The following is a 27628-nucleotide window of genomic DNA, read 5'->3' as shown; positions in this document are numbered from 1 at the left end:
ACACTTATTTAAAGTATTTTAAAAGTGACCCAAAAAAAATATGGAGCACTCAGGTTCTTAATGTTAATGTTTCTCTTTATGAACACTAAACACAGTATGAGCCCCCAAAATAGTGCTTGAGATAATCTCCCCCCCCTGACTACTTAACGTCTAACCTTCGTTTAACCACATTCGGATCACTTGTTCTTGTGCACAATGCCAGGCTTTTTAGAGGTACTGCATATTTGAAAAGGAAGACCATTGAATTCAAGTTAGCCTGGCGATACCCTGAAACAGGACCCAGGATGTTTGTTTCTGGGTAAGGGAGGGCATTGCAGTTTGGACTGGACTGTTCCCATGAGGAACAGAGTCTAGACTGATTCGCATATGGCTGGGACCAGACTGGGATAGCACAGTGAGCAAAACTAATACTGATTTAACCCTTAACCCAGATCTGTGACCGAGGGTTAATGATGGACTAGGTTCAGCATTCCATCCTTCTTTGTGTCTCGTTTAAATATATACCATGTTCACTCGATTTGTGACCTCATTTGGGAGAAACCTTTCAATCTTGCTGCTCATTAGCCCAATTTACCAAGATGCAAGAGTTGAATGTAGGTTTTCAATGAGTATTTCATGTTTCCCTTTCGTTTAATTCTAGAATGTCCTCTACTGACATACTATGGGTATTAACATTGATATTTACTATGATTTTTTTTGATTAACCTAGTAGTGGGCTCAAAATAAGAACGAACTTTACTCGGTCATCATGTACTGAAGAGGAAAGTAAACAGCATTTGGAGGTTTCCATCTTTCTTTTAGTACTATTGGGGAAGTAACAGTACTTTAACGATAAGGGCATACTTTGTTTGCTTGTGTATGCATACCCCCATTCAGGAACGCAAATCTTGCGAAACTGGAAGCAAAATGTGGATTCTAACATCACACAGTGCAAATGTAAAAGTTACTTACCTTCGGTAACGATGTATCTGGTAGAGACTAATCTAGCTGCAGATTCCTTAACGTAGAATTATCCCCAGGCGTAAGACTGGATCCGGATAATTTTCTTTGACAGCATCTCTGCGCGCCAGGGTGCGGTACCACGTGACTACGATCTGACGTTCTCCCGAGTGACGTCAGCAAGGTTATAGAAGCCCCGGCACGCCGACGTCAGTTTTCTTTGGAGAACTTTTCCGTGCCACAACGCGGAACCATCACAAACAAACAACATGGGAACAGTTTGTGAAAAAAAAAATCAGATAAACAAAGGGAAGAAATGAATGGTGAGGAATAGTACCATCCAAGAGAATGCCAGGCACTGCGGCACCGAAAGTCATAGAAGAGCAGAGCACAGCCACTGCGAAGCTGCCCTGCAAGCAAATAAGACATCCTCCCTGGGGGCAGAAAAACATGTGAAAAACATCACAGCAGACTAAAGGGGCCTGCAACCCCAGCCTATAAACAGTGAGGGACAACAAGGCCAGAACAGAAGAGTTACGACAATTTACCCTGAGACAACATCAGCAAGGAGAGGCTCATTCCCTGTAAAGAGCTAAGGGTCGAGGCACAGCCAAGAGACCCCAACTCAGAAGTGCAGAGGAGTCAAGCAATGAAAAAGGGAGAAGAGCATGAGTAGGCCCCACACTGGAAGACCTGGGTGCAGGGACGCAAAAGTACCCATGAACCCACCAACCAATCACCAGAAAGGAAGCAGTGGGACAGAACGAGCATCCGACTAGGGAGGAAGTGAAATAGGGCACTTGCAGAAGACAAAACAACCAGGAGGCAGGCGAGTGTAGAAGACCAAGCTGAAGGTCCTTGCAGGACAGGGAAGGAAGGGCGGGTCGTGAAGGAACCTGTGGCTAGAATTGTCTCTACCAGATACATTGTTACCGAAGGTAAGTAACTTGTACATTTGCTAGAGACTACTAGCCGCAGATTCCTTAATATAAAATCGATACCCTAGTCATACCCAGAAGGGAGGAGGGCCTGCGAGAGAGCCTCCCAGTTGGAACATAGCGCCCCAGCAGGGAATATGTAATGGGGGACATGAACAGCCCGGCCCCCACCAAGCAGAAGGAAGCAAGGACGAGGCGAAGGGAGGTCAGGACACCCCAAGCCCAGCCAAGGTACTAGGGACATCCGCCAGAAAGCCTCAGAGGGACAGACAACGCCAGAGGAGTACTGAGGAAGAAAGGAATCACTCCTAACTCTAAGGAGAAGAGGTAGAAATGGAGGCAAAGCCCTCCACAGGAGAGAACACACAGTGAAGGGGGCAGCTGAACCAGCCTCAGCAGACAAGGCAGGAACGGCTCCACAGTCAAGAAAGGCAGGCGTGAGAAGAAAGACGTAGTCTTGCAAAGCTCCAGCAGAACAAGAGGCAGGAGAACAATGGCACAAGCGAAGGCTCCTGGCTGTGGACCAGAAAGAGCAGGCGTGCGCATCCGGCAAGTACCTTGAAGCTGAGCGCCCACACCATGCCAAGCGCAAGATGAAGGGAAAAGCCAGGGAAATCCAGAACAATCCCTAATGGGAGATCGTTCCAGACATAAACCGACCCATGAAAAGATGTGGAACCAGCCAGAAGAGGAGAAATACACAGGTCAGACTAAAGCGGTCAGCCAGAACACCGGAAAATACCAGGAAATCCTATCCCCCATTGTTAGAACCGGCTGTCTCTAGTTGGCAGAGGTATGCACTTCTGACAAATAGGGACACACCTTTTCTAGTCAGGGCAAGGGGATCACACCCTTTGATAACCCCTGCTCACCCCCTTGGTAGCTTGGCAGAGCAGACAGGCTTATCTCAGAGGCTGTGTGTTAAGCATTTATTACCACATACAGTAATAAAGTGAATACACTACAAATGGACACGACACAGTAGTATTATAAAAATAAGGATTTTTATATAAGGCTTAGCACAAGATCAAATAACCACAAAAATATACCACAATCTTAATAAATACTCTTGGGAGGAAAAATAATAGTTCAAGTGTAGTTTCTTCTTAGCACAAAGTCTTTAGTATCAAAAGCAACTCTTCTTCTTTAAAACAGTTCTTGGCAACAATGTAACCCACACTGGAGTCACACGACGTCGAGGCAAAGTTAATCCAAAGGGTTCGGCGTCTACCGCGAGGAGCGCTACGTCGAGCCCGGAGTCGCACAGACTCCCACAACACAGTACCTTGAAAAAGCGAAGCACACTATGATCAGCGGCGTCGAGATGTCCGGCGTCGCGTCTTCGGCGTCGATCCGGCCTCGGAGTCTGGGCGACCTGCAGCAGCGTCGACGGATGTCAGGCAGGAGCAGCGCTCACGAGGTGAAGCAGGATACGGCGGCGTCGTCGATGACGATGATGAAGTTGTAAGAGTGAGCAGCGCTCACGGCGTCGAGAGGGCACGAAGTCGATGCGATCAGCAGCGGTGCAGACCTGGGGTCACTTGGAGCTGGAGCCGAACTCGCTACTCACTGGCGGGGCTGCTGGCGTCGATCGGGCCCGGCGGCCGGCGTCGAGGAAGCGGGACACTGGAGCCGTTACTCACGATGTCGAGCTGGATTCGGCGACGTCCGTCAAGGTTGCTGGTTTCTTTCAGAGGTGCTGGATTCTCAGGTTCCAGCAACAAGCACTTTCAGCAGATGAAGTCCTTTAGCCCTGTGACTTCAACAGGAGGCTGGCACTCTTCCAGCCCTTGGAGATTTTCTTAGCAAAGCTTGAGAGTACACACACAGTTCCTCTCTCCTGGTTCCTTGGCAAAAATAAAGAAGCAACTGCAGGATTCCCCCAACAAACAGCACACTGGCAGAAGGGGTAGGCAAGTCCTTGGATCAGCAGGCTTTTTGTCCTTGGTTCAGGTTTCCTTGTCAGAAGTGATCTAAAGTCTTGGTTCAGGGGTCCTTCTCTTATACCCCTTTTTGGCTTTGATCCCTTTGTCCATGTAGGGGAATTTCCCAACATCCTGGGTCTGTTGTGGGTGTAGCCAGGCAGAGGCACCTAGCCTATTCACTGTGCAGGGCTGGGTCCTCAGATGCCCAGCAGGAGGTGGAGCCAGCATTGTCACTGGCAGGAGCAGAGCTATCGGCCTCCTGGTAGGAGGTGGGGCCAGGATCATCCATGGCAGGCACAGAGCCATCAGTCGCCTGGCAGGAGGTGGAGCCAGCATTGTATCAGGCAGGGCAGGCTATCAGGAACTACTCTCCCCCTACTCTCAATGCAAATGTCCCACTCATCCACACTGACTCACTCAGACTCTGGAGCCACCCAGCTCCTGTCTCACACACACCAAACCAGCAGAAACCAGAAATGGTTAGACAAGAAAATAGCCACTTTCTAAAAGTGCTATTTTAAAACCCAGAGTCCAAAAACCATCCACACAAATGGATGCGTGATTAAACCCCGAGTTCAGGGATACCAAACTCGACATTGCACCCTGCTCCCCGAGCCAGCTAGGATTATAGCATCAATAATCCTGGCAGCCCATTCTAACTAATGGAGAGCAGGTTACCTTACAATAGTGTAAAACGAATATGGCTGTAATTCACTATTAGGACATGCCAACTTGGTCAGGCTTGTCCTACCTCATGCTTACAAGCACCCTCTACCCGTGGGCCTACCATAGGGGTGACTAACATGAAGTTAAGGGAAGGTTTAGGGACTGGCAAGTAGGTGTACTTGCGCAGTCAGCGTGACAGTACCAGACTGCACGTAGGTCTAGCAATGGCAGACCTGTAGACATACTTTTACTAGGCCGCTCTTGTGGGTGGCACAACATGTGCTGCTAGCCCACGAGCAGCATTTGCATTTACAAGCCCTGGCACTCCTGGTGCACTAGACTAGGGACTTACAGTAAACCAAATAAGCCAAACATGGAATTCAATCAGTACAGTAATTTTACATAGGGAGCACTTGCACTGTGGCACTGATCAGCAGTGGCACAGTGCCCAAAGCATTATAGCAGCAAAAACATCGTAAACAGAGGAGGCAAACAGAAAAAAATGGAGGAGAGACTCAAGCCAATGATGTCAGGTCTAACACCCATGGAACATCAGGCCGAAACGCCGAACAAAAAATGCGGAAACACCACAGCACAACGCCGCAGACTGCATGCCAAAGCTGGTCCAGCGGATACTGAAAATGACAGAACCTGGAGAAGCAAGCTACGGCTAGACAAAGATCTAAGACACCACACCAGCGGTATACCGCAACGCCAAGAAAGGCAAGGAACCTGCAAAGGGGAGTCCACACCCTCCCACCACTGGACAGAGCTATACAATTGCTACAAGTACCCCACTTAGGGTAAGACACGTCCCAGGACAAAAACATAAGGACCTACGGTTTGAACCACAGACTGCTTATCAATCAGTTAAAAAATACACAATAGCCAGAGGGGCTGTACCAGCAGCCAACAGTAGAGAAGAGCCAACCTAGGGTCCCCGAAGGCACGTCAAACCACACAGAACACACAGATAGGCTAATCAAAATACCAGATTCCGGGGGCGTGACTAGCGGCAGAGGGAAATGGCCGCAGCTTGAGAGAGCTCCGTCCGTCCTGTGGCCCACCATCCTCACACAGCCTATAAAAAAATCGGGACACTTTCACGTTGTAGTGCCCGATAATGCTGCAAGAAGCCTTCGCGGCGGCTCCGGTGTGTCATTAGCGGGGCCGCTGCCCCTCCGGCTGCTGCGAACGGGCTCCCGGTCGGACCGGGAGCTGAGGTGGAGGAAAACAATGGCGGCCTCGAGGTGGTGAACGAGCGCGAGCTCGGCCTGTCCCTGTGGAGGTTCCTCCTCCCTTCGGTTGGTGACCCACTGTAACTGGCCTGCTGGATGCGGGAGCGCCGCGACAGGAGCGACGAAGATTGCCATCCCCCGACCCCTGACACGGAGGTGGGTCCGGGGTACAGGCCTGGGAGTTGGCAGCTAATTTAGGCCCCGGCTTCGGGGCCTAGTGACGCTGCGGGCGGCTTGTGGCCCACACTCCTCCAGATGGCCATATCTGTATGGTAGGCCTGATGGCTGAGACCAGCGCTGAGGTGCGGAGGCGGCCCCCCCCCCCGCGAACCCCCCTCGGGGGCCAAGAGGCTCTGAAGCTTGCTGGGGCTCTAGGAAGGAGCGCTAAAGTGACGGTGTGACGTCTGCCTCCCCGGGCCACACACATTTGCTGTCTGAGGCCTGGTGGCTGCAGCACTGATCGCGGTGGGAACCGGAGGCACATCACCCCCAAATGGATTGTGGCACTGGTTGCTGTCACCCCCCCTCCCCTCCCTCTTTTTACTGCATGGATGAGAGGGACCTCGCTCAGTTAAGACCCTCCCGGCCTGTTTTTCCATGGCCTAATTGCAATTAGGCCACTGGGCACCTCTTTGCTTTGCTGCACCCGGAAGGGGGTGCTGACCAGTGGGCCGGGGAGCAGACTTGCGGCTTCAACTGTGGGGCCAATTTGATGTGCACTTCCCACTGTTTTCATGAGCCACCGAGTCTGGTGGGTTCGCTCTGACTCCGGAGTGGGCCTGACTCGGCGCACAATTACTAAAGACCTGTGGGGGTGGTTCGTGACCCCACCGGAGGGCTGTTGGACCCGATGGTGGAAGAAGAGGGGTCGGGGCTGCTGTTATATGCATCCCAAGCACGACTCCCATGCCAATGAAGAAAATGGCGACGGGGGGTAGAGGTTCAAGGACCAACCCTCAGGCACAGCTTTCCAAATTCGCCTGGACCAAGAGTGGAGATAAGGGCGCCTCACCTAGAACGGGCGAAGATAGCGCGGAGTCATCGCCCGCCCCGGCTAAGGAGCCTACGCTGCATGACGTCCTGGCGGCCATAGGGGGAATGCGTACTTCAATGGACTCTGTCACGACGGAAGTTTCCCTGCTCCGTGCGGACTTCAAAACAGATTAATGAAAAGGTAAGGGAGCTAATAGTGGTGACCGCGGCTATACAGGAAGATACCTCTTAATTGCAATGCCAAGTGTCCGAAATGGAGAGGAAGCAAACTCGAATGGAGCAACTATTGGACGACTATGAAGGGAGGGCCCGCCGGAATAACGTGCGAATCTTAGGTGTTCCGGAAAAAACGGAAGGGCATGCCGCAGACTTTTATGTGGAGGAGCTGGTTACGAAACATCTAAAGCCTAAGGCGCTCTCTGTCCATTTCTCCATTCAGCGAGCCCATAGGGTGCCGGGCGGGCGGCCCAAGCCTGGGGCTCCACCGCGACCCTTGAGAGCTAGAGTCTTTAACTTCCGGGACAGAGACAATATTTTGCAGGCCTCAAGAACCAGTCCCCCGTTGAAGATAGACAACTATGAGGATTCCTTTTTCCCGGACTTCTCGGCAAGGGCCAGGCACAAAGACGCAGCTTCCAGGCAATTAAACAGGAACTCCGCAGCAGAGACATTAAATATGCGATGCTTTACCCAGCCAAATTGAGAGTTGAAAGGGACGGTAAACCGTGTTTTTTTGACTCACCTGAGGTGGCCTGGGAGTGGCGGACAAGAGTCGGAGACCCGAATAGCTACCGCCGCGACAGAAGAGACCGGAGGAATGGTGGCAGGCCCGCTGCCCGGGCGCAGGAGGCCCAGACGGAAGCAAGTGGCCTTGAAGAACAGGAATAGGTGCAATTTGCTGCCCCTTGTTGGGCCAGTTCATGGTGCCCCCACCACGTATTTGGCGAGGGAGTGTGATGGGGGGGGGGGATGACCCAGCAAGGGAGTGACTGCATGAAGGTACCTGGGGAGGATTTTGTGTTTGTAATATGTGCGGCCTGCTATTGCCTAGATATGTTATATTTGATTAGGGGCTATGTTTTTTGATTGAAGGCTGTGTTTTATTGTTGACATTAAAGATTACCACGGGATGGGGGGCTCACTTACCCCTGCGCTATTAGCAAAGGTTTGGGGAATACAGGCACTCTGCCATGTTGGGGGGTGGGCAGTTTGAGGTCCACAGGCAGGGGAGCAGGGTGGGGGGGGGGGGAGGTTGCAGGACAGGAGGGGTGGTGGTACTGTCTGCTATGATTTTTTTTTAAAATATATCTTATTGAAATCACAGAATAAAAGGCAACTCAATTGTTACATCGTGCGTTCGGTCATATCGAGGATGTCTGTCATAGTCGCGGGGCGTATCACAATTTACAATGGTACAGTGTTGCATACAGTTCAACTATGATATAATATAACTGTTCCTGTCGTTTCAGTATATTGAACAAAATTATATCAAGAGGGAAAAGAAAAATGAACAACATGGAACAGGAACTAAACCTAAAAGGGGACTGAAGATGGGAGTGTAGTCATCTAACGTTCGGATGCGGTGAGTGTGATCTAGGACTGGGACCCGCCGTTACATTACGGGGCCATGGATGCCTTGGGGTGGTGTCTGCGAGCTGTCTCTCTGCGTGGGTGAAGCTACTTTACACTGAACTACTAGCGCACGTAATGGCGAACAGCCATATTTCAAGGGATTTTCCACTTGGGCGTGGTATGCGCCAAGGATGCTCTCCGTCTCCCCTGCTCTTTGCCCTGATCCTGGAGCCACTGGCAGCATGGATACGGTGGGACCCCATGATTAAGGGACTCAGTTGGACCGAGACATGGGAGGACCGTATATCGCTATTCGCTGATGACCTACTCCTTTATTTGACCTTGCCGAGACGTTCGATTATAGTACTCCCTAACATCTGTGAAATCTTCAGGAGGGCCTCAGGGTATAATATTAATTGGTCCAAGTCTGTTCTGTTCGTCCTTAAAGGACCCCCACCGCAGCTCCCGGCTGATTGCCCACTGGTGGTCACTGACGGTCCTTTGAAATATTTGGGGGTCTGGATAACACCTACCCAAGAGGCCTTCTTTCAACGTAATCTGGTGCCCCCCCTCGAACGCTTTCGTATTGATGTCAAACATTGGCATACCTTGCCACTGACCCTTCAGGGGAAAGCGGCGCTATTTAAAATGATGAATTTGGCCCGGCTGCTTTATCTCCTTGAGAACACTCCTTTCTTAGTGCCTCCTAAGTACTTTACGTCCATAAACACACTTGTTTCCGGTCTACTTTGGGGGGACAAACCGGCACGCCTTTCTCTTTTAAAAAAAAATATTTTTATTGGTATTTTTTACATAATAAATGCATTCCCACCCTCCCCCCCTTTCCCTGAACAAGAACATGTCAAAACAATAGATAAGAAGCAGCTTATTATATACATACAACAGAAATTGATCCAGTATAATGTACTTTGCCATAAAGTTGCAATATATATATACCGAGCATGTGTCAGATCTGTCCTCTTGGGATGGAAGTTGGTGTGGAGATATAAACGGTTTGCAAGTACCGTTTTTCCGGCACGCCTTTCGGTCAGGAGCACCGCGATAAATTGCAAAGAGTGGTGTGGTTTCTGGAAGAGACAACGCGGCGCCCCCCTGGATGGTTGAGCAATACTCACCTGAGTGCGAAGCTGTGCAGGGAGAAAGCATACGGCGGTCTGTAATGGGCCGCTGTGTGGAAGTGACTCAAGCTGCAACTTTTAAACATCGCTGCCTCTCCGCCATGCACATCGGAGGTAAATGCCTGCCACCACCAGACTTCGAGTTTGGGACACCACCATGGTGTTGGAGGGAGCAGTTCACTGTACCTGCAGTCTCAGTGGGAGACATGAAAACTCCGACATGGACTACCAGTAGGTTGGGCGGCGGTGTAAGCCGAGGGTAGTGGGCCAATCAGAGACCATCATGCTGACTTTTAAATCACGAGACCCTTGGCCCTATGTTTGTAAGAGCGAAGCGGGCACTGAAGAAAGCCGTCAGGCTGAAACGCGTCTGCCCCAGCGTTTCGCGATATTCATCAACAGAGCTGCTTTTAGATAAAAGGAAAACTTGAGTCACCGAGCATGTGTCGGATCTGTCCTCTTGGGATGGAAGTTGGTGTGGATATATATATATATATATATATATATATATATATATATATATACACAATTCTATGTGCACAAAATACACTCATGTATGTCTCTGGATCCACAGTAACATAGATGACCAAATACGCATGCCCATTGATCTTTTTTTAGCACCTTTGTTTTTATAAATAGCAACTTCCAGGCTACAAGTGGCTAATAGCCTAGCCCTCCATTGTTGAATACAGGTGGATCCGGATCTAACCAGGCTGAGGCAATAGTAAGTCGAAGTATTGCCATGGCCACAAATATTAACCCCTGGGTGTTTGTCTGCACTTCCCGATTTGCTACCCCCAGCATGATTTCCTCCGTTGAGATTTCTATTCTTGTTTGACAAACTTCTGATAGAAATTCCGAGATGTCATTAATCAGCTTAGTAAGTGTGTTACATGTAGCAAATATATGTATAATATCGGCCCCATATAGTGGGCAACGTGGACATGTTGTTCCCTTCCCTGTTCCCCACTTAGCGATTTTCTTAGGGGTGTAATATAGGAAGAAGAAGGTTTTATAAAATTGTGCCTGCAGCTTTATCGACATTAATGAATTTAGAGCCAAGTCATATGCTATGAGGGGGATATTCGAATATAGTCCCAGTTGGTCCTGCCAAATTGCGCAATGTTACCCATATCATCGGGGGCCATTAAATTCAAAGTTTCATAGATTTCCCCAATCCTGGGGGACATTTTCTTACATATATTATCCATCAATTGATTGTTCAGGAAATTCTCCCGCCCACCAGTTTTCGTTGTTAGAAAATCTCTACCCTGCAAAAACTTAAAGAAATCTCTATGGCTAATATTATATTCCTCATGCAGATCATCAAACATTTTAAGACAGCCTTGTTTATAGAAGCAGCCCAGTTGCACCATCCCTACCGAGACCCATCTGTTTATACAACTATCATGGAATACTAAAGGCAAATCATTATTACTGTTCATTGATGTATAAAATGAAAATCGCCCTAGCCCCAACATCTTGCGGATGCTACTCCATGCTTTATGAGCCCCTATAATAGTCTTAAACTTGACTTTCTTAAAATAATTATCGTTTGTATGTCGCCAAAAGCAACCGGCACAATCTTCTCCTAATAAAAGTTCTTGAGGGGACAGGATCTCTTGATTAATACTTTCATTCAAAATCAAATTGGCGCAATATTTCAGAACAGTGGACCAATAATACAATTTAAAATTCGGTAAGGATAAACCTCCCTTTTCCTTCGGTAGTATCAATCGTTTAAGAGCCCGTCGGGGTTTCTTATATCCCCAAATGAAGCTTGAGAGCATAGAGTCGATAGTCCTAAAGATTTTGGAGGAGAATTCTGTGAGAAGGTGGCCTGATATGTAGTGTTCACTATTCTAGTGAACACTATGTATCAGTCCAGCAACCCTTATTGATGATTGGTTGTAAGTCAACCTTATAGACCAGCTATCCTAGTAGCGTGGATACGAGTAGTCTAAGGCTAAAGACTCGAGAGGGCGTGTTAAGCCAGCTGTTATACCACATATACCCCTTGAACACCAAGTGAAAGGACACCACACAAGTGTTATGAAAATAAACAGTTATTTATTAAGAATCACAACAGCCCTGTACTCTTTATGAGGACAGGGTACTAAGCACAAACCAAAACTCTTACAAAAATACTTAAGTTAGCACAGTATATACAAATGCCCGAGGGGCACGGAAAACCATATACTCTGAAAGTGGAATGCGAAATTACTAGCAGGTAAGTACAGTACTAATAGGCTTAGGAATCGCTAGGACTTGACTATAGAATCGTTAGATTACTTCTAGGAGACCCAGGGGACTCGGGTGCAGTGTGTGCACTCTCACGCGAGATGCGGGACAAAGTCTATGGTAGCTAGTAATGACAAAGTTAGTGTTCTCGGGCGAACCCGACCTGGTAGGAGGAAAACGAAAGTGGATTCTGACCCTTGGATAGTGAGGCTATGCTGGGGCACCGAAATGCCGAAGTTACCTAGCCCAGGGGCTGCAGCTGCATAGGACTCAAAGGACGTCGGGAATCCTCGTAGACGGACCAGGAGCCTGGAAGAAGGAAGTTGCTGGCAGGCGACCAGTGAAGAAAGTTCGATGGATCCAAGCCTGGATCGAAGGAAGATGACACCTGAAAGCAGAGGGGACCAAGTTCGTGACTACTAGCCAGTAGTCAGTGGGCACCAGGAGGGCACCGGATGGTAGCCACCTCGACTAGGCGAGTGGGTGACGCTGTGCTCGGAGATCTCACGGACCAGGAGGCGTTGTCGGCGACCAGGATGGAGGGGCGAGCTGTCCCACGAAGATAGAAGCTGTCGGCGTCGCTGGACCCAGGATTGGGCAACAAAGCCTTGGCAAATTCAAGCCCACGCGTTGGACCTAAAATGGCGTCTGGAGTGGACCAGGAGGGTCCGGGGTGCCTCTCTTGAAGAAGGAAGCAAGGGCCAGTCTGGAGCAACCAGACCAGCAGCAGTGATGTCGTCGGGCGTCGTTCAGAAGGCCACAAGCCAGCCGGCTAGTAGCCAAACAACGCGGTGCACAGCAAACAGCAGAAGGGCCCCACGCAGATCGTGGAGATGCAGGGAGGCTGATCTTGGGTGCTGGAGCTGCGCAGGGTTGGGGCTTCTCGGACCCCGAAGCACTCACCAGTGGAAGACTCGGTGGGCTTGTTACAAAGAAGTCGTGCAGTCTTGGCGATCGTCGGTCCCTCGAGGTCTTGTCGCACTCACGGTTCTCAGCTTTGCTGTAGAGGTGAGTAGAGGTCAGAGGTGCCAGGGAAGCCGGGTCTCGTCGAGCTGGGTCGTCGGATTCGTGAAGAAGGACTTGCAGCAGACCGCAGTGTTCTTAGGATGGTGTCCGCTTGATGCAGGGTGACTACTCCTTAGCCACAAGGGAGAATCTTGAAGAAGGAAATCTTGAAGTCCTTTCGCAGAAAGTCGTGTCTTGATTCCAAAGATGATCTAATTTGAACAGGGGGCCCGCTCCAATCTTTATACTAAAAAAGGGGCTGACCCGGTGACTAGGTCCTGCCTATGGGTGGGACTAGGAGGGGGGGTGGTTACACCCCTCTGCCATGCCGGACTTTCCCCAGGCCAGGGGCTGGTGTGCCCCTGGAACTGGTTCTGACCGGCCTATGCGTAGTGAGCACCGGGGTGCCACTCAGCAGTCACCTTCCTGAAAAGCCCTGCCTACCCAGGATACACAAAACCATGTCTGGGACGGTGCTAGCACTGCCCCGGACAGGAAACCCTTTGTCCAGGCCTCCCTCGCTGGAAGGACTCCCAGCAGCAGGAGGTCAGACTCGTGTCTGTGGTGGCAGCATCCATTTTGTGGAGCTGAGGCTTCAGTTAACTTTAACCGTGGTTCACAGTTACATACATGTCGTGTCCCTCAAGAAGGGTGGAATGCTAACCCCGTCGCCAGAATTGGCGAGGGGTTAGTATTCCAATTCGTATGACACCTTACTCGACATGTTTTGATAAAGCAATACCAAAGTTAGCATTTAACCGCGAGGATTATAATGCACTTAAGAGTATATGGTATGCGATATCATGGAACAGCTATTAGGACTTGGTTCCGCAAGCTGCAGACAGGCTCAGCTCATGCCAGAGCACCATCTCACACGATTCCAAGCACTCTGCCTTCAGGATTGTCAAGGCCTGCCATAGGAGTGACTGATAGGAATCTGTGTGTCCATTTTAGGGTTAGGTATAGGTATACTACACCTACAGCAAAGGGTGTTTACACGACTTTGCCCCAGCTGTCATGCAGCCAGTTGTGTCAAATTTAGGAGGCCAGCCAGGGGTGGCATAATACATGCTGCAGCCCCTGGCAGCCCTGGGTACACCTATGCCCTGAGTTACAGGGTCTGATAAGGTGGCCCAGTACCAATTGGAAATGTACCTAGGGTACATGGAATCCATTTTACAGAGAGAGCAGTAGGCCTGGGGTCCTGATTGGCAGGGTCCCAGGTCGACTATGTCCAAAACCAGCTAAAACACAGGGCAAAAAGTTGGGGGCAACCATAGTCAGGAGGTACCTTCCTACAAATTCAAGGCAAATAGTCCTAAAAAAATATAAAAATCGAGGGAAAAAAATCTTAATCAAATTACACAGCCCCCTATAGTTAGATGTAAATTATCCAATCGTACCATCTCCTTCTTGGTTCTAGACATCAATGGTTTTAGGTTAATATGAACAATTGTTACTTACCTGTAAACAGGTGGTTCTCCAGTATTGGTGTCTTTCATAGATTCACATGCTTGAATATTCCCAGTCGTCGAAGTGGGAGTCCCACGGTACATAAAATAGCAATAATGACTACTGACTTCCATTTGAACGAACCTGTCTTCTTAAAGACTTTTTTCCCGGATCCAAAATCTCCGGCAGAACGACTACATTCTTTAGACATCAAGCGTTGTCTAAAATTTAACATTTCAAGGACCACCCCTTTTCGTAAATCCGATCAACTGTTTGTAGCATATGGACGGATGCGGAAGGGGCATTCAGTGACAAAACTGACAGTTGCAAGATGGCTCTCAGCAGCCATATCCTTTTGTCACCAGCAAGCTGGCAAGCCTTTACAACGTCCAGTGAAGGCACATTCAACGAGAGCGATGGCGTCATCCACCGCTTTGTTTGCTGGGGTGCCTCTACACCAGATTTGTCGGGCAGCGACATGGTCCAGCAGGCACACCTTTACCAGACATTACTGTTTGGAAGCTATCAACGAAGCGGATACCGCAGTGGGGCAAGCAGTGCTTCGTCATCTTTTTAAATAAGGTGAGCCTCTGTTCCCTCCTCCTTTTCCTTTTGAGATTGCTATATGCTTTTAAGCCACATGTTATTGTTTTCAAGTTTTAAGAATTCTTGCAATCTCAGCTTCTAGGAGGTTACTGCTATCTATTCTATTCAAGCATGTGAATCTATGAAAGACACCCCTAATACTGGAGAAGAACAATTGTTACTTACCTGTAAACAGGTGGTTCTCCAGTATTGGTGTCTTTCATAGACTCACATGCGACCCTCCCTCCTCCCCTCAGAGGCTCTTTTCTCCTCATACGCTCTTATTACTTGTGCTACGAAAATCTGAGGGCTTGCGCTTCTGAGGAGAAGGTTCTAGAGGGTGCTTGAGCCCGATTGGCTGCAGTTTGGACTAACAATGACACTGATATGTTGCAAATGAGTTTTCTCTCTAATGCATTCCTATGTAGAAACCATTGTTGAGTTTTTCAGTGTATACTATATCTGTTTTATTATGTATTATGTTATTACATATATATATATATTAGCATTATTGCTATTTTATGTACCGTGGGACTCCCACTTCGACAACGGGGAATATTCAAGCATGTGAATCTATGAAAGACACCCCTAATACTGGAGAACAACAATGTTTTGAATTTTAGCACATATTGTAACCCCTAGGTAAACTGCCTCCTCAGTAACTCTTGAGTCCCCATCACAATCTTGTTGTTTAACACAATCTGGGTTTTGTTAGAATTCAATTTATAACTGGATACCAATCCAAAAAAGTGTGCTTCCTCTTCTATCACTGGAATAGCTCTATTTGGGTCTCTAGTGACAATCGCGATATCATCGGCATAAGCCAAAGTTTTGGTATTATGACTACGTATTTTAATTGGTGATATACATACACAATTGTCCAACCATCAAATAAATGGATCGATGTATATTGCAAATTACACCGGCACGCCTTTCTCGATGTAAATTGGTTAGGGGTTGGTTTGATGGAGGCATAGCCCTCCCTGACATTCAATTATATTACTGGGCGGCCCAGTTAAAAATTATAAATCAATGGCTGCACGCTCCGCAGACCGAGCTGGCGTACAAAGCGGATAGGTATGACCTTGGGAGCGGCGGAGTGATGGCTGGGCTTTATGACTCAAAAAGTGCTGCAGTCTTGATCGGCCCGACTGCTCATAAGGTGTGGGTGTGGTATTTGGCTTCGGCCCGCCTTAAATGCATGGATACGCTTACGCAAATCACGCCGCTCTGGTCGTCGCGCCGACTGGGCCGTCTATGTAATAGTAAAGGCTTTGAAGCCTGGGACTTGATTGGTATCTCTACGGTTGGAGACCTTTGGAGACGTGGGCCGTCCTTTCCTTTGAAAAACTCAGGGAACAGTATGACCTGGCGCACACTGAGCGATTCTGATCTTTGCAAATTAGTCATGCCCTGAGGTCACTAGTTCAGCCTGGTGAGGAGCTGCCAGAGTCTACATTATTGGAAGATAGGCTTCTTACGGAATACATGCCCAAGAAGGCGATTTACTTTGTTTATCGTAAGCTTGTTAATAACCTTCCTGACCCTACCTCGAAGTTAGACAACATGGACTGCTGAAGCGGGCAAGTTCGATGAGTCAGACTGGCAAACGGCGCTCTCCTCGCCATGTGAAGTGGCTATACCAGCTAGGCTCAGATTAGTACAGCTAAAAAATTTGCATTGTGTTTATTACACTAGGGTCACTTTATAAAATGAGGAGAGCCACAGCAAAAGTACTGTCTACAGGGGTGCGGTGGGGAGGGTACGTTCTTTCAAACCATATGGGAATTCCCTCGGATTGCTGATTATTGGGTGAAGGTTATGCGGACTGTCCCACAGGTGGCTAAAGAGTCACTGGTCCCGGAACCGCGCTGTTGCTTATTGAATATTTGGGACCCAAACTATCTTAATCACTCCATGTAAGACTGGGCCACACTGAGTATCATGTATGCTAAAAGGAATATTACCTGGTTTTGGGGGGCATCACAGGTGCCGGCGCTTAGGGAATGGTGCTCTGATTTAGACTCTGCAATGGTGGCTTAAAGGGCAGTGTATTTGAATCGAAGATGTCCTAAAAAGTGGGCTAGAATTTGGGGTGCGTGGTGTGAGAAATTGGCCTGATGTGCAGTGCTCACTATTCTAGTGATCACTATGTATCAGTCCAAACAACCCTTATTGATGATTGGTTGTAAGTCAACCGTAGACCAGCTATCCTAGTAGCATGGACAAGAGCAGTCTTTAGGCTAAACTCTAGAGGGCGTGTTAAGCCAGCTGTTATACCATCACATATACCCCTTGAACACCAAGTGAAAGGACACCACACAAGTTATGAAAATAAAACGATATTTATTTAGAACACAACAACCCTGGACTCTTTAGGAGGAAAGGGTGCTAAGCACAATACAAAGCTCTTAAGAAAATACGCAAAGTCGCACAATTTACACAAATGCCCGAGGGGCACGAAAAACCATATACTCTAAAAGTGGAATGCGAAATTACTAGCAGGTAAGTACTACTCTAATAGACTTTAGGATCGTTAGGACTGGACTACTGAACCTTCAGATTACTAGCAGGAGGCCTAGGGGGATAGGGTGCAGAGTGTGCACTCTCACGCGGGATGCGGGACAAAGTCTATGGTTGCTAGAAATTACAAAGTTAGTGTTATCGGACGAATCAGACTACGTAGAGCTGAAACGAAAAAGGATCTGGACCCTTGGATAGTGAGGCTATGCTGGAGCACCGAAATGCTGAGGTTACCTAGCCCAGGGGCTGCGGCTGCATAGGTCTGAATAGACGTCGGGAATCCTCGTTGCAGTCTATGTAGCCTGAAAGAAGAAGTTGCTGGCAGGCGACCAGTGAAGAGATTCGGATGGATCCAAGCCTGGATCGAAGATGGAGGGCACCTGTAAGCAGAGGGGACCAAGTCCTGAATCACTAGCCAGTGATCAGATGGGCACCAGGATGGCACCGGATGGAGTCACCTCGACTAGGTGAGAGGGCGACGCTGGGCTCTGCAGTCTCACGGACCAGGAGGCGTTGTCGGCGACCAGGATGGAGGTGCGAGCTGTCCCACGAAGGTATCTGCTGTCGACGTCGCTGGACCCAGGATTGGGGCAACAAGTCTTGTCAAATGCAAGCCCACGCGGTGGACTTAAAATGGCGTCTTGAGTGGACCAGGAGGGTCCGGGGTGCTCCTCTTTTGGAGGGGAGCAAGGGCCAGTCTGGAGCAACCAGACCAGCGGTGTTGTCGTCGTGGAGCGTCGTCAAGAGGGCCACAAGCCAGCAGGCAAGTAGCCGGACAACGCGGTGAGCAGCAAAGAGCGGAAGGGCCCCACGCAGATCTGGTGGATGCTGGGGGGCTGAACTTCGATGCTGGAGCTGCTCAGGGTTAGGGCTTCTCGAACCCCAAAGCACTCACTCGAGGATCCCTCGGCGGTCGTGCTGGATAAGCGTCGTGCAGTTCTGAAGATGGCCGGTCCCTCGAGGTTTTGTCACACCCACGGATCTCAGCTGAGCTGACGATGTAGGTAGAGGTCAGAGGTGCCAGGGAAGCCGGGCCTCGTCGTGCTGGTCGGTCGGATTCCGGAGGAAGGACGTGCAGCAAACGGCAGTGTTCTTAGATGGTGCCTGCGGGTGCAGGGTGACTACTACTTCGTCACAAGGGAGAAATCTTAGGAAGAAGTCTTGAGTTCCTTTCGTAGAAAGTAGTTTCAGGATTCAAAGATGATCTAATTTGGAAGGGGGCCCGCTCCTATCTTTATACTAGGAAAAGGGGCTGGCACGCGACTAGGTCCTGCCCATGGGTGGGACCAGGAAGGGGGGTGGTTACACCCCACTCCCATGCCGGACTTTCCCCAGGTCAGGGGAAGGTGTGCCCCTGGAACTGGTTCCAGCCGGCCTATGCATAGTGAGCACCGGGGTGCCACTTGCAGTCACCTTCCTCTAAAGCCCTGCCTACCCAGGATACACAAAACCTTGTCTGGGATGGTGCTAGCACCGCCCCTGACAGGAAACCCTTTGTCCAAGCCTCCCTCGCTGGAAGGACTCCCAGCAGCAGGAGGTCAGACCTGTGTCTGTGGTGGCAGCATCCATTTTGTGATGCTGAGGCTTGAGTTAACTTTAACTGGGGTTCACAGTTACATACATGTCGTGTCCCTCTAGAAGGGTGGAATGCTAACCCCGTCGCCAAAATTGGCGAGGGGTTAGTATTCCAATTCGTATGACACCTTACTCGACATGTTTTGATAAAACGATACCAGAGTTAGCATATAACCGCGAGGATTATAATGCACTTAAGAGTATATGGTACGCGTTATCATAGAACAGCTATTAGGACTTGGTTCCGCAAGCTGCAAACGGGCTCAGCTCATGCCAGAGCACCATCTCACATAATTCCAAGCACTGTGCCTTCAGGATTGTCAAGGCCTGCCATAGGAGTGACTGATAGGAATCTATGTGTCCATTTTAGGGTGAGATATAGGTATACTATATCTAAAGCAAAGGGTGATTACACCACCTTGCCCCAGCTGTCGTGCAGCCAGTTGTGTCAGATTTAGATGGCCAGCCAGGGGTGGCATAATACATGCTGTAGGCCCTGGGTACACCTATGCCCTGAGTTACAGGGTCTGATAAGGTGGGCCAGTACCAATTGGTAAATGCACCTAAGGTACACGTGTCAATTTAGTGAGAGAACATCAAGGCTGTGGGTCTGATTAGCAGGCCCACAGCCAGAGAAGTCGTAAACCAGTGAAGCAAAAAGCAAAAATCTGAGGTGATCATAGGATTGCAGACCCTACTCTCCTACACGTGGAATGAGTACAGGGGATTTATATTTGAGCCACCGCAACAAGGCAGCGACAGCGATTCTGCGTGAGGTGGGGGGGGGAAGTTGATGGAGCTCTGGGGAAGGGAGAGGGCTTTCGGGCTTTCGACCTGCTGTAACTATATTGTGTACCCGAAGTGCCAATGTAATTGAATCTATGATCGCCCACTGTTTCTGTATGCATGTATGGATTTTACAATGCCCACTTTTTATTGCTTTGAATTAATAAAATAGTTTTAAAAAAAATAAAAATACCAGATTCAAGGAAAAAGGTGGGATAACGCCTCCCATCAAGGCCCGGAAGATTCAAACTTGACTGCCTCACCTTCCAGGCCAGAATGGGCACCGCCCCTGAGTTTATATGCTCTGCCATCAAGCCTTACATGCCGGATAGAGAACTCCGTTCCACCCACATGGCACTCCTGACCACTCCACGTTTCAAAAAGAAGAAGGCTGGTGGAACAAAATTTGCTGTCCTCGCCCCAGCTTTCTGGAACTCCCTCCCTGTGGGACTTCGCACTTTACCTTCCTACACAGAGTTCCGGAAAAGGCTTAAAACCTTGCTTTTCTCCCGAGCTTTTGCTGCCTAATCTCCCCTTGCCACCGTCGCTGTTCGCAATCTGAAAAGCGCCATGAAACCGCTTGGTAAAAGCACGCTTAATAAAGGTTTTTAAATTCAATTCAAGATCAACAAGCTAAGCTCACGGAGGAGGGAGAGGGGGGGGGAACGGGGGGGGGGGGGACGGAGCCCTGCAAGGAGACCTTGAAAGGTGGGAGTCCGCGTGGGTGTTACTCATAAGAACCCCATCAAAGGGCAGGTCAACCAGACGCTCCCAAATATTCTCAGGAAAAACACCTTCCCGCAACCAAGCATGGCAACAAAGAGCCACAGAACTGGCCATAGCACGGCCGAGAGCATCAGCAACATCCAAGGCCGCACGGAGAATAAACGCAGCCAACTCCCGACCATCCAGCACATGGTGCGGTAGATCAGCGCAGGCACCTTCATGGGAGACTAGAGACAGAAGGGACTCCACAGAATCCCACAGGCTGGAGGTAGCCCTGCCCAACACACAGTGTGTTGAGCATTCGCAAAGCAGCACTGGAGGAAGCGAAGATGTTACGCCCCCATGAATTCAAGCACCGGCTTCCCGAGACGGAGGAACCAACACCATAGGCAAGAAAGCAGAAGAGGGCCTTTAACAGATGGTGGAAAGAAAGGCAGACTGGATCGTGCAGAGCAGGAGGGCGGTGGTGTAGGAGCTGCTGAGGTACCAGATGACCCGTGGCAGGACATACCCAAGCCCCCAGAAGAGAGTTGTGGAGCAAAGATTCGTATGGAAGAAGCAGCTCCCATCCACCAGAGACCTGGTGGACTACTTCCAACAGATTATAGGTAGGGAATGGGGTTACTGGGTTACCCATTTGCAAAATGCCAGCGGCCATGGAAATAGCCAGAACAAAGGCTACACTTGCCTCCGTAGGGCGTCGCAGGGAGAAAGCAATTCCTCAGTGGGTGACGGCTGTAAACTAAGATATCTGTCCCAAATTCCACATGGATGAATAAACGGCCAGCCCCTTATTAGTGGGGATTCACGGACGATTGGGGGGGCCTGAGGGGCCGCCAGGGAAGGCGGAGAAGCGGGCAGAGCAACCAACCAAAAACTGCAGAAGAGGGTGTCCCAGGTTCGAGGCCGCAGGGACGGCGAGGAGCCCTCCCTAGAAGACGCCGGTGAAAAAGCAACAACGCGGTGTCTAGTCTCCGGAGACGAGGAGACCAGGAGATGACAACCTCCGGAGAGGAAGGAACCTCTGGAGACGAGTAGAGGACCCAATGCCGTCACAGTGCCGTGGAGTCTGCCACATGCGTCGGGGCGACGTCAATCGGCGAAGTGGACTTTGGCGGTGCAAAGTCGACCACCACCACGTGCTCCCTAGGAGAATGGGGCGGGGTCGGAGCGGGTTTGGCTAAGGAACGGCACCAAAAAGGCGAGGCACACCCTCACACAAGGCAGCTGCCTGCGTAGAGGATCGAGAGGGACTCTGGAAAGCCCACAAGGCCCCGGCTTCCACCTGTGGCACCGCAAGGGCCGGGGAGGAAAGCCTTTGGAGCAGGACTCTGACCGAGGGGGACTCTTGGACAAGCCCTGAGTCCCGGCGAGCTCCTGCGACGCCACAGTACGCCCTGTATTGATTTGCGGCGAGAAAGGGATGCAGTCGATCGAAAAGGGGTGATCCGCAGGGCCGCACCTAGACAACACCATATCCCCAAATCTGAAGCTGAACTCCTCGGCGCCAAAGCCGCCAGCGATTCCACGTAAGGACCCACGCAAGGCAAGGGATACACGGACGTCTCAGGAGGAGGGGGGTGCCAAAGAAGCCTGCAGAGCTGTAGCATATGCTTTCATTTGGGCCCTAGTCGCCCCAAAGCCAGGAAATGGCGGATAGGGTGGCGACAGGTGAGGGCGCACATCCAGAGGGGAACCTGCGCCCTCTGCTGAACGAGGACAAGGCCTCAGAGACAACCTGCAGGACCTACCAGCGGGTGAAAGACTCACTTGGGGCTGTGGAGAAGGGCGATGCTACAGTTGGAATCAGCGGCTCCTGGCTTCTGAGGTACGGGACGGACGCTGGAACAACACCAGCCTGGACAAGCGAGCCAACAGCATTTTCATCCAGCGCTACCGCCAGGACTTCGGTTTGAAGTGCTGATAAGCGTCGCAGTCCTTAGAGTCATGGTGCTCGCCCAAACACCACATGCAGATGAGGGTGAGGGTCCGTCGCCGACATCTGACGTGCATAAGAAGTACATGTCTTGAAACCCAAAGGCATTCGCACACTGTTCCTCAACGCAAAGCTTGAAAAGAAGGATTGAAAACGTGCAAGGACACGATCCGGATCCGCATTGCAAGCGGAAAAGAGGAAAAAATTTACGTTGGCACGCCGGGATGGGGCTTATGTGACCTTGCAGACTACTTCAGGGTAGAGTCATGTGGTACCACCCCCAGCGCCTAGAGATGCTGTGGCAAAGAAAAATTTCCGGATCCAATTCTTTGTTAAGGAATCTGCGGCTAGTAGTCTCCATCAGATAAGTAGATTTAAGTTATGTTGCTTTTTTACACTTTGTGTTAGGTCTGCCTTCCCAAGTCATTCAGAATATGTAAAGAATATTATATTCGTTGCATTCTTTTATGTACTATTCGAGGGCTGCTCAATCTTCCAAACAATGTGTACAACTGCCATTACAAACTTTCAACTTGAATTTGTTATTTAATGGCTACGGCTACTACTGCAAGACCTTTCTGTTCAAAATGGGAAGCGGATAAATACACTCAATGTGGAATTACTCTTGCACTTTTTTCAAAGCGTTTAATCCATAATGACATCTCTAAGCATGGATACACAGAAGTGTGATATTCAGAAGTCTAGACATTTCTTGATAAACAAACAATTATGTAATCCAATGTTTTTTTTCATTAATAGGAGAATTTAATGAGTTCCGTGCATGGCACTGGACTCTATTTCACTCAGTCTGAAGGTGTAGTGCAAGTGTACAGTGAAACTAATCTCTACAACATGCGAATAGAGGTCATCAGCCATTCTGTACCTTTATTTTTATTTGTTGAATTACTTGTCCTGGTCTCTAAAAGAGATTTGTCCTGAGCAACCAGTGTCCCTTCCTTCAAACTGCTGGATGACATTTCTACAACAAAGGCCAAAAAGAAAAATCGGTTTAAAAGAAGAAATGCAACAAAATCTAGAAAGTAAATTCATTTCAGAGATAACAGTCTACATTAAAGTTAATTGAATATATTGTTTACCAGAGAAATTATCTGCTAAAGACTAACATGTTTGCAACAGAGGGAAGACCTTTAAACGCGTAAAACACTTGGTTGAGGTCTTATAACCTTTAGTCACTGAAATGCTGATGTGATAAGATTCCTACATGTCAGTCAGAAAGACTAGGTCTTTCTTCTACTCACGCTTGCTGTTTCCTGTTCTTCCTGCACAGCGGCCGGGCTTGGCTCCGCCATTCCACTGCAGTTACCTACCGGCCGGGCTTGGCTCCGCCAGCCGGACCACATCCCCCAGCATCCTTTGGGGCCAGCGACGACACCTGTAACCAGCGCGCCAGGAGGCGCATAAAGCACCCGCAGGGGCTGAGTCCCCTGTCTTTCTTCTACTCACGCTTGCTTTTTCCTGTTCTTCCTGCACAGCGGCCGGGCTTGGCTCCGTCATTCCACTGCAGTTACCGACCGGCCGGGCTTGGCTCCACATCCCCCAGCATCCTTTGGGGCCAGCGGCGACGCCTGTAAGTAGCGCGCCAGGAGGCCATAAAGCACCCGCAGGTCCTTTGTCCCGCGAGGGTGCGCGCGGGACGCGCCGGACGAAGCCCGGACTAAGTGCGGACAGTCTAAGACAGTCCGAGACAGGCAGAGACTGGGCCTGTTACTCTGCCCAAAAAACTGAGGTGAGACTTTGTCATTGTCGTGGGTTATTCTGGTCAATATCATTACTGTTCCTGTCCAATTGTGGACGAGTTGTATTGAGGGCTTGTAACTTTTCCTCCCGACGCACCCATAAGCGGCTTCTTTTTGGGTAGGAACTGTTCACTGGTTTAACGTGTGTTATGTCTTGTAAAAAGATATCCCCTGTTAAAAACACTATGGACAACTACTTAGTCCAGGTAGTTGCTAAAATCAACAGTGAAAGGAGATCCTCACTTGGGCTGGGTGTATCACCTACATCAACTACACCGATTGTGCCGTTACCAGACCTGGCCCAATTTCCTGAGCTAGTCAACACTAGTAGTAATGCAGCTTTTATACCTGACCAGGCTGATAACGTCGCAACGATCCAGTTAGACTGTGTAGCATTAGACAGTGATAACAATTAGGAGGTTGAACAACATTTATCTGAGGAAAAAGCCCCCACTCCAGTGCCTGCGCCACATACTACTAGAGGTTCCAGAAAGGGACAGCCCAAGCGTGGAGGGTTAAGATCGAGCAGGAAAAAGCCGGCTTCCCCTCCCAGTAAGTCCTTGGTGGAGGATGATGGAACAATTGATGACGATGTTTGTATGTCTATAACTAATGATCAATTTAAGAATCTGTTGGACATGATAGAGACCAAGATACAGGGAATTGTAAAGCCGTTGGTAGGTAAAATAGAGAAGCTTACTAAAGAGGTCAATCGTTTGGGGTTTTTACTGAATAACACCTTAGCCGAAGTAGGTAAACTGCCCGATGAAGTTGCAAACAGGGTCGAGCAAAAGAAGGTCCCCTCTATACCGGTGGGTGGTGGGGTCTTCCCTATATTTGATCACCCGGTGGCTCCCCTGGTATCCACACTGGATGGTGTGCAAGAGAAAGCTGTCCCTCCAGTTGTAGCTTCTGCTCCAGAACCTGTGAACGGCTCGGTTGAGCTGATAGTCGAGGCCTCTCCTTTGGTCTTGGTACTAGCTAACGTCCCCAAATTGGCCCCAGGCCAGGATGAAACTACTTCATCTTTGTTGTCTAAAGCCCTACATTGGCTGACAAACAATATGGTAATAACTCCCTGGGGTAAGCAACAGTTGGCAGAAGAACTAGTCAAGGCCAGGAGGGTCGAGTGGATAGGAAATAGTGTAAAAAGATTCCGGGGTGATTGTGTTTTACATTTCTCAGAACCAGAGGTATTATCCAACATACTGCCCAATCTCCTACCCCCCACAGCGAAGATCCACTGAGATATTCCCACTCACCTTAGATTCCTTTTACCATCGTAGTGGGAGGTTTTCTAATAAGAGCATGTTGAGGACGAAGTGGAATGTTGTTTCAACGAAAGGGAAGAGGGTAGCGCAGCCCACAGATTCGGGACTAAATTTGGAAAATAGGTTCTCAGCTCTCTCTAACCTAAACGACTGTGACTGACTTCTCGAAGGCAAAAGTGTAGCACCTCTAGCTATTGTTGATCAGAGCTTATTTAGCTTGCCTGCCCAGAATGCCAACTGCCATAGTAATGGGATGATGGGTAATCCAGTAGCGACAGTAGCAGGCGAATCTAGTATGCAAAACCTTACACCTAAAGCGCCAGTTGGTTGCATGATTGGGGTAGCTAACCTAATCTCCTGGAATTTGGCTGGGCTGTCCTCCAAACTAGACTGTGGGGACTGGCTTGGTTTTGTTTCTCAATTCAACGTATGCATTTTCCAGGAGACCTGGGCATGTGAACCTGTCTTTGTGTTAGGATACCTGAACTTCTCTGTGCCAGCTGTAAAGGGCCCGAAAGGTAGACCAATGGGGGGGCTCACCATTTGTATTCAACAGTCCCTAAAATTTTCAACTAAAAGTATAGATACTAGTCATAATGACATTCAGTTGATCAGGATAACTACTGATACTCTTGGGTCACTTGATATCTATAACATATATGCTAGGAGTGCAAGGGTGGCCGATCCGATGTATTAACAGCCTTGGATAACTTTCTGGATGTTCATTCCCACGAGAACAACATTGTTATAGCAGGTGATCTTAATCGGATGTTTGAGCCTTTGGTTTCGGGAGAGGCCTCCACCGGAGCTGAAGAGGACTCTCTGTGGGGTATTCCTGAGTTACAACTGAAGCCAGTTACTTGCTGGACTGAGGACCTCAATGCAATGTGTCTCGAAAAAGGTCTGAGAGCTATGAATGGAAGAACATTGCGGGATAAAAATGGCTCTATGACTTTTGAGAACGGGAGACACAAAAGTAGAATTGACTATGTAATCTGTAGTTTGTCGTTATGGTCAACCCTCTGTGATATGGAGGTTGTCGCGAGACCAGAGAGTGACCACAACCCCTTATGCGTGACACACAAATGGTGGCCTGCTGAGACAAATTCTAATTGTACGAATACTCTTGTTCCACCACTGATTGTCCCAGAGAACAATATGCGTAGGCTCAGATGGGATACTGTAGTCAACAATCAACAGGCCATTGATACTATTAATTACGAAACGGACCAAGCTATTTCAGCTTTGGAATTGATTAGCGACTCTTCTTCTGGCTTGGGGGACGTGGTCAATATTCATGACACCCTCTTTGCCAAGATCAAGGGGCATTTCTTAAATCCTGTTAAGCGAAATGGGGCAATGGTCCGTAAAAGTGCAAGATGGTATAACACCGATTGCAGGGAGGCACAACTTGCCCTTGGCCTTGCCATTAAGAGGAGAGAGCCCGTGTCCATCTGCCTTGCCAGAAAGGCTTACAAAGCATACATAGTAGAAGCCAAGAGAGAATGGGACGAGCAACATTAGTGCAAATTGAAAAAGGCTAGCGAAAGGAGGGACTCCTGAGTGTTCTGGAATTTAGTCAAATGGGGCAGCCAGAGAGTTGAAGCATCTCCAAATAACAATGTATCACAAGAGGCCTGGGTAGAATGTTTTAGCTCACAATATACTCTTAATACCCAGGCTACAGTTGAGGATAGTTTTATTATGACCTTTCCTCAAGGTAACCTCTTTACCTATAAAGTGATTATGTCTGCTATTACTGCAGTGAAAAGAGGGCGTGCTCCTGGCTTAGATGGTGTACCGGCTGATATTTTTTTAAATGATACAGATCGTTGGTGCAAATATATCTATTTGCTTATTAATTTTATTGCTAAGGGAGCGGAGGTCCCTGCTTCATGGAGAGGTGCAGTGATCATCCCTGTGTTCAAAAAGGGAGACCGTGTTCAGCCTCATTGATACTGTGCAAAAAATAGCCGGTCGTGTGGTTGTAAATAGGCTTCTCGAATGGGCAGAAGATAACAACATCCTATCACCTTTCCAAGCAGATTTTCGAAGGGCAACAAGTACGGTGGACCAAGTGTTTCGCTTCCAATTGCTGCAGTGGAAGACCGTGGTGCTGGGGGGAGGCAGCCTGTATGCGGCTTTTGTCGATTTGCGGGCTGCCTTCGACCTGGTTCCGCAGGCAGAACTGTGGCAAGTTCTACAGAGTTTGGGGGTCCCGAAGGAATTACTAACCCTGATAATACGCCTGCATGAGCTCAATTTTGCTAAAATCCAGTGGGGCGGCCACGGGATGGTCACAGATGACTTTCCCGTTGAGCGAGGAGTTAGACAAGGGTGTTCAATGGCTCCAACCTTGTT

At 49.2% G+C, this 27628-nt stretch overlaps 1 protein-coding gene across 1 annotated transcript in view; it reads right to left on the bottom strand.

Moving 5' to 3' along the window:
* Positions 1-27628, bottom strand: part of TDRD6 (tudor domain containing 6) — a 2323386-nt gene that overhangs the window by 1714060 nt on the left and 581698 nt on the right. The window contains exon 7 of the mRNA XM_086926239.1: positions 23123-23218. Coding sequence (XP_086782365.1) covers positions 23123-23218 — 96 coding nt within the window. The remainder of the gene's footprint in view (positions 1-23122; positions 23219-27628) is intronic.

Source organism: Lissotriton vulgaris, chromosome 6, assembly GCF_964263255.1.
Source record: "Lissotriton vulgaris chromosome 6, aLisVul1.2, whole genome shotgun sequence".
NCBI classification, from domain to species: domain Eukaryota; kingdom Metazoa; phylum Chordata; class Amphibia; order Caudata; family Salamandridae; genus Lissotriton; species Lissotriton vulgaris.
This window is presented reverse-complemented; position numbering and strand designations above follow the sequence as displayed.